The 14,344-nt window shown below is 47.5% G+C and overlaps 1 protein-coding gene across 4 annotated transcripts in view; it reads left to right on the top strand.

Moving 5' to 3' along the window:
* Stox2 (storkhead box 2) overlaps positions 1–14,344 on the top strand; it is a 229,789-nt gene that overhangs the window by 112,050 nt on the left and 103,395 nt on the right. Inside the window, exon 1 of one of the 4 annotated variants that reach the window (XM_021169889.2) lies at positions 12,424–13,947. The exons of 2 other annotated variants lie outside the window; for them this stretch is intronic. In XM_021169889.2, coding sequence (XP_021025548.1) covers positions 13,782–13,947 — 166 coding nt within the window. In that variant the 5' untranslated portion in view covers positions 12,424–13,781. Of the gene's footprint in view, positions 1–12,423; positions 13,948–14,344 lie in introns of those variants that run through there. One more of the 4 variants, XM_021169886.2, reaches the window with a different exon arrangement.

Here is a 14,344-nt window from a genome sequence, read left to right as displayed (position 1 = left end):
AATACCTGGAGTTCTAAAAACAAGCCAACAAACAAAAACATAAACGCCGTGAGTGAAATTGGATTAGACAGGAAGTATTGGAACCTTGCCTCTTTTAAATAGTCCCCATAAAATACTTCCTCAGTCACTGGAAGCTACCTGTCAGAGAGATGGTCTGTCCTGCCCAATCCGGGAGCGTGGTAGTTTGGGCTTCTTTTGCTTGGGGAAGGAGCTCTGTGCTGATCTACAAACCGAATGAGAAAAGAAAATGCTCAAGATTGACTAGTCTGAAGGAAACACACATGCCCAACTCCTCCTTCCCCATCTGTGGAAGTGTGTGTGGGTTGGAGGGAAGCTGGGGTGGGGATAGGGGTGGGGTGCATTGTTGGAGGGATCTGAGTAAATCTGTATCCTAGCGTTCCTCTGTGTGTACTCATAAGTACTTATTCATAAGATCGCTTCAACACTGGGAGGTAGTCAACTGAAACTAAGGTTTGTTACATAGTACCCGCTCATATCAGGTATTGCAGAGGCCGTGGGGGCAGGGCGGAGAAACATCCTGGATAGGGATCCTCAGAAAGGTATTCTAGTTCTTCCATCTCTGGACCAATTGCTTAGTGTCTCTGAGCCTTAGAGATGTAACGCCTGCCCTTGCTGCTTTGTCCAGCTAGGCTGTTCTATCTCTCAAAAGGGTTTATCGTCTCCCTGGGATCACCATAAAGGGTTCTTGATTTTTTTCCTTAAGTACAATGTTTGGGAGTTGAGGGGTAAGATTACTTGCCATGCCGAGCATCAGGAGTTGATTTTGGGTTCATAGTGTAAAGTGTTAGGTGTGGCTACATGCATCTATACCTCCAATTCTAGTGTGTGTGTGTGTGTGTGTGTGTGTGTGCGCACGCGTGCGTGTTTCTGTAGAGAGGAAGAATTTTGGACTTTGCTAACCAGCCAGTCTAACCAAAAGATGTAAAGATCAGGTTCAGTGAAGAGACCCCGTCCCAAGGGAATAAGGCAGAATGGTGATAGGCCAGGATACCAATGTCTTCTTCTGGCTTCAAGACAACCAGAGACAGGAAGTGGTGTTGGAGGACAGACGTATTTTGTGTTTTGTATCCATAGTAATAGGAGCCCAGGGTGATGTTGCCCTGGGATCTCAGGAGAACAAACATGTGGAAACCTGTGCTTAAAGTGATCTTTTAAGTAAAGAACATAAAGTCACAGGAATGGGAACTGCAAGAGTTGCTGCTTAGGGGTGTCTGGTGGCAGCGTGCACTACAGAGCTGGGAAGTATCTGTCTGAACCGACTGTTGTCTTGTACTTTAGTGGTTCATTTCCCATTATTGACTTGCCAGTATTTACTTCTGGATTTACAGCTCTATTTGTGTGTGTGCACGCCTGTGTGCGTGTGTTGCTCATGTGTCATGTGACAAAAGTGAAGTTCAGAGGTCGACTCTCAGAAGTCAGTTTCTCCCTCTGCCACCTGAGTTCTAGGGCTCCAACTCAGGTTGGCAGGCTCCCTCACCTGCCGAGCCATCTCACCAGTCCTGTTATGATTTTTTTAATGAGAGAGGGAAGTGGCCATGAATGTATTTTCTATGCCACAAAAATCCCCTGGTTGTGTTCTAGCAAAATATGTCAAGGATTTGCCGAACATAAATATGAAGTATGCATTTTTTAAAAACGAAATGGTGAGAGTTACACACGTGCTCGTTTTTTATTTTTAAATATATCAATGTCAGTGTCAGTCATGATAACCCAAGAGACTTACAGGACCCCAGGGGTCTCAGCTCGTCTTTGCAGGTCGGGCGAATGAGGTGCCAGAGGAAACATGTGAAGAGGCTGTGGAGAAAGTCTTGCTTTGCTTCTCAGCGCTTGGAAGGAGAAACAAATGCTAATCTCTGTGATTTCCACAGCAGAAGCCAGAGATGTCTGTAGAAAATGGGGGGGGGGGGGAGGATTTCTAAACTTGTCAGCCATGTATATCAGGAATTTCTTCCTCCTCTACGGACATCAGCCTATGACTTCTGCTTCAACCTGTCTCATTCTCAAGTTTAGACTTCATGTGGGAGGACATGAGATTGGCCATTTGAGTCTCAGACAAACTTTGGATCTCTCTAGAGCAGTGGTTCTCGACCTTCCTAACACGTTGACCCTTTAATAAGTTCTTCATGTTGTGGTGACCCTCAAGCATAAAATTACTTTTGTTGATAGTTCATAACTGTAATTTCATCACTGTTAAGAATGGTAATACAAATACCTGAGAGGCTGGATGGTCTTAGGTGACCCCTGTGGAAGGGTTGTTTGCCCCTCATCCCACAAAGGGGTTGCTACCCACAGTTTGAGGACTACGGCTCTAGTGAAACCCTGTTCTCTGTGGGAGGGTCCTGGGTTGCTCCAGGCTTTGTAAAAAGATTAAATTATAGCTATTTTTGCTTACTTGAGTGAACTTTTGCTTCTTCAAATACACAGATGTGGCTGCCGTGTGAGCTAATATACCAAGACCAATATTTCAAAGCAAGGCAGATTTTTAAAAGGTGATTCATGGGGCAGGGGAGATGGCTTAGCTAATGGCATGCTTGCTGTGCAAGCTTGAGCCTCTGTACTCAAGGAGAAAAAGAAACGGGAGTAGTGGTATGTTGAAATTCTACTACTGGTAAGGAGCTCTTGGGTATCTGTGGCCAGCCTCCCTAGCCTTATCTTTGAACATCTGGGTCCACTAAGAGAGTCCCTTTGTTAAAGGTGAGGCTCCTGGAGAATAGTGCCTGAATATGTATGTATATATATACACACACACATGCACCCACACATCCATGTATATCTGCACATACACACACATTGGAAGAAATAAAAGCAACTCAACTATACTTGGGCTCACAGGGCATACAATGAATTTTGTTTAGCTGGTGTCTTTGAGTAAAGAGAGTCAAGGACTCTTTAGATTTCACTGGAAATTAAAAAAAAAAACATTTATTTATTGTGCAGGACACAAGGGGAATCGTACCGCTGCACTGCATGCGTTTGCTATTGAGAAGAAAACTCTTGGGACTCAGTTCTTTCTTTGTCAGGAATCGAACTCATGTCCTTAGACTTGCTTGGTAGGCAAGGTCCTTTACCTGCTGAGCCATCTTGCTGGCAGTGAAAATATATGTTAATAATGCTAAAGAGCATTTTGTAAGATTGATACACCCCCAGGTGTATTTCCCTAAAGAAGAGTGTATTTGCCCTCTGCCGAAAAACTTCTGGTAACAAAGTTCACTGAACAAAACTAAGTACTTTCACTATTACTGCCTAACCTTGCCAGAGAAGATGGTTCGATATTTTCCATTATCTCAGACTGCATTCACTCGTGAATTGGGGCTGCTCCATGCTAGTTAATATACAGACCGAAATATCTAACTATTTTGCTATTCAGTCCAATGATGACTTTAAGCTATTATTTTACTATTGAACCAAATTACTGATTCTCAGGTTTGATTTTCAAATTAAAAAGTTCAGTTTGGAAGCTCTTCTAACAAATCAGTTAGGCATGTGATTCCCTGAAGTTTGCCCCCTCAAACCCCACCACTGTGTGTGTGTGTGTGTGTGTGTGTGTGTGTGTGTGTGCCAGGCTGACCTTGGTAGGCTTTTCTTTCCGACACCTCGGTTCTGAAGCCTCAGTTCTGGGATTATAGGTGTGTATGCCATGCCCACCTCTCATATATTTTGTTTCAACCTTTAGATTTTGCAACATTGTGTTATTTTATTGAATGTGTTATATTTTTGCAAGTGAGCTGATTTTCAGTTTGTGAGCTGCCTTGGCCTTCCCTAGAGAGAGACTTGACTCGAGCCTCCAGGGTATAAGACTGTAGTAGAAGCACAGAATCTAGTGACCCAGTGGAGTTACGGGCAGTGTCTAGGTGAGGGAGAGAACAGTCAGTAGTCTTCAGAGAGAGGAGAAATGGAGACAGCTTCCTGCTTCCTGTCTCGGTTGACAATGGCAAGCATATGGTCACTGGGCTTGGAGGTGTGCACCGAGATGCAGAGGTGGGGCTGGAGAGATGGTTTAGTAAGAACATTTGCTCCAAGTGTGGTACCTATGTTCCAATATCCCTGCTCTCGTTCAAAGCAGAGACTGGTGGTGCATACACCTATTACCTCAGTAATATGGGGTGTGGAGGCAGGAGGGTCACTGGGGCTGGCTGGATAGCAGGCCTAGCTCCAGGCTCAGTGAGAGACTCTGTTTCAAGGTCATAAGGTGAAGACGCCCTATCCCACCTCTGGTCTCTGCTCACACGTACATATATGCACAGGCAGCACACATACATTTGCAGGCAGCACACATGCACACAACACACTTACAGAAAACAAAAATGACCTGAAAAATTGGAAGTGTAAGGATGAGAGTGGTGAATTTTGTGTAGTGAGTAGTGTGAGCTGGTTACTGATAGTAGGGAGGGCAGGAAGGAAGGGGATGGTAAGGAAATTTTAGAAAACGTTCACTTGGGCTGGAGAGATGGCTCAGCAGTTTAGAGTACTGACTGCTCTTCCAGAGATCCTGAGTTCAAATCCCAGTCACATGGTGACTCACAACCATCTGTAATGGGCATCCAATGCCCTCTTCTGCTGTGTCTGAAGACAGTGAAAGTGTCCCCACATATATGAAATAAATATGACTGGAGTGAGCGGGGCTGGAGTGAGCAGGGCCAGGAAAAAAAATAAAAATAAAACATCCACTTGCGGAGGTTAATTGAAAGCTGGGGATGTTGTTGAGCTCTGCAAGTGAACTTGCCACTATACAGAAGGGACTGGAACAAAATTTGGAGACCAACCTGTGCTACTACATCAAGAGGTGACCCCACAGAGCCAGAGAGCCAGGGGAGAATGGTAATGGAACAGTGGGGACAAGCCAACAAGGAAGAAGTGGACAACACTGGCCAACAAGAAATGAAAGAAACTGAAGTCGTGAGTGGAGTAGGCAGTTAAGAGAGGCTTATCTATATTAACGGGGGGTGGGGAATATATTATATGTGTTTGACATTACCTAACGGCAAAAAGGGGTGCGAAAGAACCAGGCAGGAGTCACATAGTAATGAGTACTTCAAGGTTCAAGGAAAGAATGGGTTTCAAATTCAAATGACTCCTGGTCTGTCTGTCTGTCTGCCTATGCCCCCTTCTCTCTCTCTCTCTCTCTCTCTCTCTCTCTCTCTCTCTCTCTCTCTCTCTCTCTCTCGTGTGTGTGTGTGTGTGTGTGAAGACAGGAGCCCATAAAGACTGGTGATGTCTCTCACTCACCCTGTGGCCTCTGTCTGTCTCCCCTCCTCTCCCACCAACACTTGCAACGCTCTGTCTTGATAATGCTTCCTACTTCTCCTCTTCACCCTGTTTCTGCGAGAATTCAAGTTCAAACTTAAATCTGTCTTCTCAGTCGGGCCATCTTGTCCTCTAGGCTGTCCTCCCTAGAATGGCTCAGCGGTTCGGCCTCCAATGGCAGTTAGGAGGTATGGCTTTGGTGGCAGATACTATAGGACATTCCCTTTATCTGTTAATTAAGTTCATCATTTTTGTGAGGAAGTTTATACACCTGGCAGCCTACCACCACAGGTTGCCATCATCCCAGCATCCCCGACTCTTGTCTGTAGCTGTCTGGCTGGGTTGCGTATTTTGAACACATGTCCTCTGACCCTGCTCCTTTAGGGGATACTCAGTCTACCTCCAACCAGTTGAAGGCTATCGCGTGGGAAGGCATACTATTGTACAACGGGGTCTTCCTGTGTTTTAGAAGCTAGGAAGAGATGGCAGTCTAGCCTCACTTCCCCAAAGTCACAAACCCTCCTTTTTTCCTCCAAACTGAGGTCCATTCTGGATGAAGAATAAATGGCTGTGGATTCTCACCACTGGGGATAACCTCAGTGAGGTGGCCTCAGCGTGCAAGTGGGCGACGTGGCTAGTGCCACCCCAGTGCCGCCAGGTGACCACAGTTCCCTGTCTCTCCTCCTCATCTTCTTCTTTCATTTGGTAATTTTAAGACAGAAAAGCAACATTTAATCTTTCAGCAGTTCCCAGGTCTTCCCCCGGAACTGGGCAAAGAATCTATCTGTTACCATATCTGTATTTGATATATGCACACACTTCCTGAAGTCCTCATTCAGCCCATGGAACACTTGGTCACTCTCTGAAGAGGAAGATGCTAGACTCAAAGGGCTGGAGCCTGGCTTACCGGTTGGCCAGTGCAGTGAACCCAGTGCTCAAGAATTGACCACAGGGGTCCTGGAAATAACCCAGCAGTGGGGATCTGGGATGAGCTTATCTCACTTGTAAATTGAGATCCACATGATGTTTCCAAAGCCTTTGAGTGGCCTTCGAATGGATATAGTCTCTGGGTTGACTCCTGGCTCGGCTTCTGTGCCCTGTGTTGGGGCTCACCTTGCTATGAGTTGGCGCAATGCTGGATCCTTGTTGTGCCGTTTATCCAGCTCAGGCTGGAGCTGCTACATTGCCACCTTGCTTACCAGCCCTCTCTGTTTTGTTATTTTCTAGGCTGGTACATGGAAATCTATGACTCCTCTGAAGCTTGTGGTGGGGCCACTTTCTTCTCCCATCATGTTGTGGTGTGAATAGTTATGTTCCCCCATAGACTCATGTTTGGAATGTTTGGCCAATAAGGAGTGGCACTACTAGGAGGTGTGTCTTTGTTGAATAGATGTGGCCTTGTTGGAGGAAGTGTCTCACTGTGTAGGTAGGCTTTGAGGTCTCATATGATCAAGCTACACCCCAGTGTGACACACAGTTTCCTTTTGCTGCCTGCAGATCAAGATAGAGAACTCTCAGCTCCTTATCCCGTGCTGTGTCTGCCTGTGCTCTGCCATGCTTTCTGCCATGATGATAATGGTCTAAACCTCTGACACTGTAAGCCAGCCCCAATGAAATGGTTTCCTCTATCAGACTTGTCTTGGTCATGGTGTCTTCACAGCAATGGAAACCCTAAGACACATCACACAAGCAATGTGGAGGCTTCATCTTGCACCCCAAATAGTTGCACATCTACAATTCCTAAAGAAGGCAAGAGCTTGACCAGAAGTGAAGCCTTGGCACACAGAGAACTGCTTCCTCTCAGGTCAGAGGTCATTTATAGGACAAAGCACTCTTCTCTTGTTATCTGTCTGAAAATTTGACAAGAAACTGATTGGACCTGCAGAAGTCACCTGTAGCCTCATATGCAAATTTTCAAGTAGAATTTGACCAAGTGTGGAGAAAAATTTGATTTGGGCCATTAAAAAAATGAAATCTAGTAATGAAGATTTGAACTTAATTCAGTTTTTAAAAATAATGTATTAAGTAACAATGTATTAAAGTTAAATAAAAGCCGGTTTTTGTTTTTATGAGTCTGTTGCACTACCTGCTTCTCTAAGATGGCTGTTGCTTTTTGGTTTTTCAGTATCACATTTGGTTAATACATTTGTACTGACATTGAAAGAGAAATGGTATGGGTGTAAGTGATCAAGTTAAACTGAAATTTAAATTTCCTTTATTGAATAGTTTAGGCCCATGTAGGGGCCTAGGTAAACATACTTTCTTAACCTAATTTGTACCTTCAAATTTGGTACATTTAATTGAAAAGTATTATTATTATTATTAAATGTATTACATTTCATACAATGCACCTTTCCCTCCAGTACTTTCTGTGTCTTCCTCCTCTCAAATTTCTGACATCTTTTTTGTTAATCATTATCATTACATATATTTATATAAATTAGTAAACATATAAATACAACCGCTGAGCCTCTTTAGTGCTGCTTTTCTGTACATGTTTTGGGGGCTGGTCCCTTGGTATTGGATAGCTAGTTAGGGAGTCCCTCCCTGGGGAGGACTGGTGTTCTTCCTCTCTCGTCGGATATTATCTATCTGATATTAGCTCTTCCTTTAGGGTGGGGCTTTGTGAGGCTTCCACCATCCATGTTGGGCTGATGTCAGGAGTGTTATCATTATTCTTGTTTGGACAACACTGTTGCTACGATTTCACTCCGTGTCCTACGTCTTCTGTAAGACGTAGATCTTTCACAAGAGCTCTTGGTCCTCTTCTCTCCTGAGATGGTCTCCACTGGGGCTGTGCACCCTATGATCAGATGTTTGTTCTCTGCATTTTGACCAGCCATGGTTCTCTCTAATGGCTCCATCTGCTGCCATGACAGGTTTCTTTGATAAAGCATGCCATTTTACATACTCCTGTGGGCATAGAGATAACAGTTTAGAATGCAGTTAGAGGTTACACTGGTTTAGGGCTGTGGCTGTTGTATGTTCTTCTCTAGGTTCTCTGGCCTCATCTGTCTTGAGAATTTGGTTAAGTCTGCAGTACCAGGCATGATTTTCATCCCATTGCGCTCTCTCTCTCTCTCTCTCTCTCTCCACACACACACACACACACACACACACACACACACACACACACACACANCACACACACACACACACACACACACACACACACACACACACACACACAAACACTCACACACACTCACACACACACATACATGTTACATACCCATATATACTTATACATATTATATGTAGTTTTAGGTAGACGTAATTTTTTATGACCCCCTGTGGCTTTTTCAAGCACCCTTAGTATTATAACATTATTATTATGGTGCTAAATACACATAATATAGAAGTTCCTTCTCAGCTATTGTAACGTGCCTGGCAAGGCGGAGTGCATTAGAAAGTTAGTACTCATTACCACTCTCCATGAGCACCTTGCTCTTATAAAGCTGAAACCCTCTGTCCATTACCCAGCAGCCCCCTGGCTCTGCCCCCTCAGCTCCAGAAGCCACTCTTCTTCTATCCACTCTTGGGATCTTGATTGTACTACTTCATGAAAGTGGGAGACTGTATTTGTCTCGTGGTGACTGACACATCATTTAGCATGGTGTCCTCAAGGTTTGTCTGGGTTGCAGCAGATATTAAAATGCCCTTGCTTTTGGAGGCTGCGTAATATTCCACTGTGTATGGACTAGCTACATTCTGGTTATGCACTGATGGAAAACCAGCTGCTTTCACAATCTGACGTCGATGAACGAAGCTGTCTGAACATTGCTTGCACATCTCTCTCTCACACCTTGCGTTCAGTTCATTCAGGCGCATATTCAGACATGTATGGCTGGATCTATTTAATCCTGTTTTTAACCTTTTGAAGTATTGACATACTGTTATTCAATCTTGCCTAGGGGCTCTAATGCCTCTACACACTGGAGGGCTTTCTTTTCTTCTCTCCCCGCCTCTTTTTGATAACGACCTTCTGGAAGGTTATAAGGGTACCTTATAATACTTTTGATAAGTATTTTGATAAATACATGGATTTTTCTGATGGTTAGTGATGTTGGAGATTTTTATGTGATTATAGTTATATTTTTGTTTGTGAGTCTAGTGTTTAATAGCTGAGCCATCTCTCCAGCCCTTCTGTGCTTATTCTTACTGGCTATCTGTGTGTCTACTTGGAAGCTTTTGGGGTGTGTTATTGGTGTGTGTGTGTGTGTGTTTGTGGTGTTGCTTTAAGTTTTAACAGTTCTCTCTATATTGGGGGACATTAATCCCTTACTAGACTTATGGTTTGCATTTTTCTCCCATTCTGTAGAAGGCATATTTTTTTCTGTCAATAGTGCTTTTTTTCCCTTTATTTTTAATACTGTATATTTTGTATATTCAAAAATTTTAAATCAGTTGACATATCTGACTGGGAAAGACTTCAGCTCAAATCTTTCCTAGTGTTTAATAGCCTTTCCTAGTCACCTAGTTAGAACACTGAGCAGCAATGACTAGAACGAGACGTCCCTACCATCTGGGGCACACACTCCGTGCCTCTTAAATTCACTCAACGGGCGACACATCTGATTAATTTTAAATGATTTAAACTTTAGAGGAGAATCTCAGTCAAACTTTACACTTTTCCTTCTTAACGAGCCTAAAAACAATGACACAATCGAAGTCAAGTCACAAAACAGATCTCCTTAGTATTTATGATCTCATACATAAAACTAAATATGCAAAGGCTTCTTAAGCTTCATTAAAACTTTAATTTTAGAAATTGGACTTGCTTGGCCATTGTTATATGTATGGCTATGTAGCGTATGTATACGTATCTGTGTATGCCTGTATGTGTGCGTCTCCATGTGCATGTGAATTTGTGTGTGTGTGTTTGTTTGGGTGGGTTGGAGGTGCATGCACAGGTGGAGGCCAGAGGTTCATTTTGGGCACTGTTCCCGGGTGCTGTCAGTGGCTTTTTTGGTGTTTTGTTTTGGTTTGGTTTGTTGAGACAATGTCTCTGGTCTGACCTGGATCTGTATCTTTGAGGATTACAGACTGGCTGACTGGGGAGCCACAGTGATCCTCTAGTCTCTGCCCCTCCAGTGCTGGGTTTACAAGCGTGCACTTGGCTTTTTACGTGGGTTGTGGTCTTATAACTCAGCTCCCCATTCTTGTGGCTGAACTGAATCCCCAGCAATTAAATCTTAGTTGTGAATTTCTCAGCTTGAATATTGGGGTTCCCAACAATGGGCTGACTTGGTAAATAGATAGTTCATGAGTAGGATAAGCTATGGCTCTAGGAAGACCTGGAGGCTAGGCGCTGTGGCTGGGGAATCCCGGGGTCCCATGAACCAAGCAGTCTTTTCCATAGCACAGATGAATGGACGTGATGAACTGACTTTCCCAGTCGCTGCACTCATCCGTTCTCTTGGGATGACCATTGCGCATTGTTAGCGGACGTGGGTGAGTCAGTTACTGACAGTGGTGGGGGTGGGTGGGTGGCAGCGGCTACCATACCTGCGTCATGCATCATCTGGGTTCTGAGAGCCCTGGCATGTTTGCTGCCTGCTTCTTAGGTGCCTGGTGTGGCTGCTTGGCCAGTGGATGCTCTCAGTTCCCTGCAAGGTTTGTTGTCACAAGCGACTGAGACCAGATGTAGCTCTCCTCTTCGAATGTATACCAGCCCCACTCATCCTTTCACAGTGTGAAGGTGATCATTTTTTAAAAACATATTACATGTAATTACCAACCAGCCCCTGCCTTATATTATACCCTCTAAACTCCTTCTATATAGAAATTATAAAATCACGGCTGTATTTTTGCTTTGAGTCTTTCTGTGGCCCCCAGTCCATCAAGAGTAGGAAATAAAACTTTGAACATGGCCAGCAAGTCCCTGCATGATCTACGCTCCCTCTCTCTGACCTCACCACCCACGGCTTTCCCGTTCAGCTCTGACTCCAGCCATACTGGCCTTCTTGCATTTCTTCCAACAGAAACCAAGCCTCGTTTCTCGACTTCAGGACCTTCACACTTGTTCCTATGGCCCTGGACTCCAACCCCTTCACTCTTTGAGGGGCTCTTCATGCTCTAGGCCCCACCTACTGTCATGCCCCGCAGAGGTTAATGCATCTTTATAAAATGTGGCACAACTTTTGGCTTTAACTCAGCTTTCTGCATTTCTTTTCTGCTGGACCATTCATTGCATGGGACCACATTTGGTATGTTGCCTATTTAATCTGCCCAGTGAATGAATACCAAAGTTGTCACATGATGACAATCCCTCTTAAGTCATAATTACTGCAAAAATTTGTGTAACCGTTTTAGTGTCTTGAGAATTGATGTTTTGTTGATTTGAGATACCTGAAGGTCAATAACACCCATTCGTGAAAACATTAACAAAAAATTCACCTCTATGGCCCTTTACACATTGATCTTCTAAACCAGTCGTCTTTCTGTTCCTTGTCATTTTAGCAAAGGGTACCTTTTAAGGGCTTGTCTTGAATTTAAAAGGAGGTCGCTAAACATTTATCTAATAGGTTTGTAGTTAGTAATTAATATTGCTTGATGTAGTTATAGGTTTTACATGCGACTTGTGGCTTTTTATCCCCGCCCCCTTGGTATCCACAGAGCGGTTGTTCTGGCTATGTATGACCAAGCCGCATACTGGAGATGGATGATGGTCTCCTGTCTAGATCTCATTGCCTTTCTGCCTCCTGGATGTCTTGCCAGAGCTTCCTGAATCTTAACCCTTTAGGGCCCTCCGACTGCTGAACACACGTTTCCATGAAGGCTTCCTATTGCTGGCTCTGCATCTTGTCACCCATCAGCGTGGAATGCCACCTTTAAAAATGATTGGGAACGTCTCGTTGTCACAGATGCATTAAAGAAAAGGAAAAAAAAAAAAAAAAGAAAAAAAACCCACCCAGCTCAAACGGGAAATGACAGATCACCTCCAGAGGCAATCAGGTTTATTCTCCTTGTTTAGAGCTCAAAACGCATTTTTGGCAACCCAAATGGGGAGGTGAGAGTGGTGGATAAGAATGGGAGTGGCGGCGCGTGGCGGGGCTGGCGGCCAGGCCGGGCGCCTTTAACTCGGCGTGACCTCGCGTCTGGCCCGCGCCCCCTCCTCCGCGCGCACCGCTGTCCTGCAGCGATTGGTGCTTGGACCATAAACAGCTGTGCAGGGCCCGGCGGTGCAGAGGCCCCGGGCCCGCCAGCGCAACCAGGCCATTGGGGAGTGACTTCCACTCAGGATCGCAGAGGGCGCAGGCCGTTGGCGCGTGGCAGTCGGCGTGGGCCTGGCGTCCCCGCGCGTTCGCGGCGCCCCGTGTCTCCGGCTGGGCGCAGGTGGGCCAGGCCGGGCGCCGCAGATCGGCGCGTTCCCACGAAGGCTAGCCCTCGGAGCGAGGGGGAGGGACCATCGGAAAGACGTGGAACGATCCGCGCGGTGTCATCCGCAGGGCCCAGGCCCCGCGCCGCCGCCGCCGCCGTCGCCGCCGCCGCCGCTGGGGCTTTGCTGCGGGGATCTACGCCGAGCCTCCGCGCTGCCCCGAGATTAGCATGACACTGGGTAGCCGTCCCGCTTTTGGCGGTGCCAGAGCGCAACGCACTTGTCCCCGAGCCGCGATGGCCCCGCGCGGGGGCCGATCGCCGGGCTCCGCAGCCACCGCGGCCCGTGAGTAAGAGTATGCCTGCGGCGGGGGACCCACGCGTGTCGGCACGCGCCCCCACCCTCCCGCGCCCCCGCCAGCCTCGGAAGGAGGAAGCCTGACGCCCCGCCGCGGTCGCCAGCACCCAACGGGGCTCTTCCTGCGTTGTCGCAGCGGCGGTCCCGGTGCTCCCGTGCGCCCCCCGTTCGAGCCTCTGGAATGAAGACTGCCTCCCGAGGACTGCGAGAGAGAAGCAGAGGCAGCGGGCTCCGGGGACTGCGGCCCTCGCGGCTGGGAGGTCCGGGGGGACGCGACTCGGACGCTGTCATCCCCACGCCTCGCGCTGAAGCCTCCTAGTGCGGTTGGGGCTGCCGCCCACCGGTCAAGCTGCCGGGTCGTGCGATCCCAGGTCGGCCCCCGGAGGCCTCGGCTTCCTCATTTGTTTGGGTCTTTTGTGCTGTGGCGCACAGTTGGCTAAGCACTCCTGCGCTGAATCGGGCCATTGTCTGCGCTCCCATTGCTTCCACGCTGCAAGTCTCGGCGCCCCCACCCGGGCCGCCCCCTCCCGGCCGCCGAGCCTCCCAACGTGCCTTCCCCCCCAGGAATCTGGAAGCTGGAAGCCGGGCGGATTGCAAATGAAGTGGAATGCATTGTGGGACGAGTGTAAAATCCGAGCCTTCTCCGTGGGGGTGTGGGGGGGCGTGGGGAGGGCCGGACCTGCCGCCGGCGGTGTAGACACCGACGAGAAGAGGGGCTGGGGGAAAAAATGTGCGCAGAGTCCTCCCGGGTCGTGGCCTCGGTAGACGGATGAAGCAGCGCGCTGCGCCCTGGCGCTGAGGCCCTACTATCGGGGCACCAGGGTCGCCCTTCCCCACCATGAAGAAGACCCGGAGCACAACCTTGCGGCGAGCCTGGCCTAGCTCGGATTTCTCCGACCGGGCCTCGGACCGCATGAGGTCCCGCAGCGAGAAGGACTACCGCCTGCACAAGCGCTTCCCCGCGGCCTTCGCGCCCCAGGCTTCTAGGGGCTACATGACATCAGGTTGGTAAGCACGGTTCAGCCTGTGATCGCTGCGCCGCGGCCAGTTGGGGGTTTGGGGTAGAGGAGAACCTGCGATGATGGATGTGCCGAGTTATGTATGGGGAGAGCAGGGAAAAATTAGCTCCCATCCACCATTTTGTACCTCTGTAAGATCCACAGCAGGCCCTCTCAATATGGGGTTGGAGAGCTATTCGTTAGGTAAAATCGGGGAGGGGGACTGAGCTGAGCATCTGGTCTGCAGGGAGATAGGATGGCTGCAGCCTTCCCTGAGCTTTGTGAAAGGCGAGCCTTCGTCCAGGGTTGCCCACAATACCAGGTTCGCCTGTGCCTGCCTGCATTATGGCTTAGAGGATATTTAAACACCCCCTCCCCCCCTTTAAAAAAAGGAACAGGTTCT

Source organism: Mus caroli, chromosome 8, assembly GCF_900094665.2.
Source record: "Mus caroli chromosome 8, CAROLI_EIJ_v1.1, whole genome shotgun sequence".
In the NCBI taxonomy this organism is placed as follows: Eukaryota; Metazoa; Chordata; class Mammalia; order Rodentia; family Muridae; genus Mus; species Mus caroli.
The sequence above is the reverse complement of the archived record's forward strand: the minus strand, read 5'-3'. Positions and strand labels throughout refer to the sequence as shown.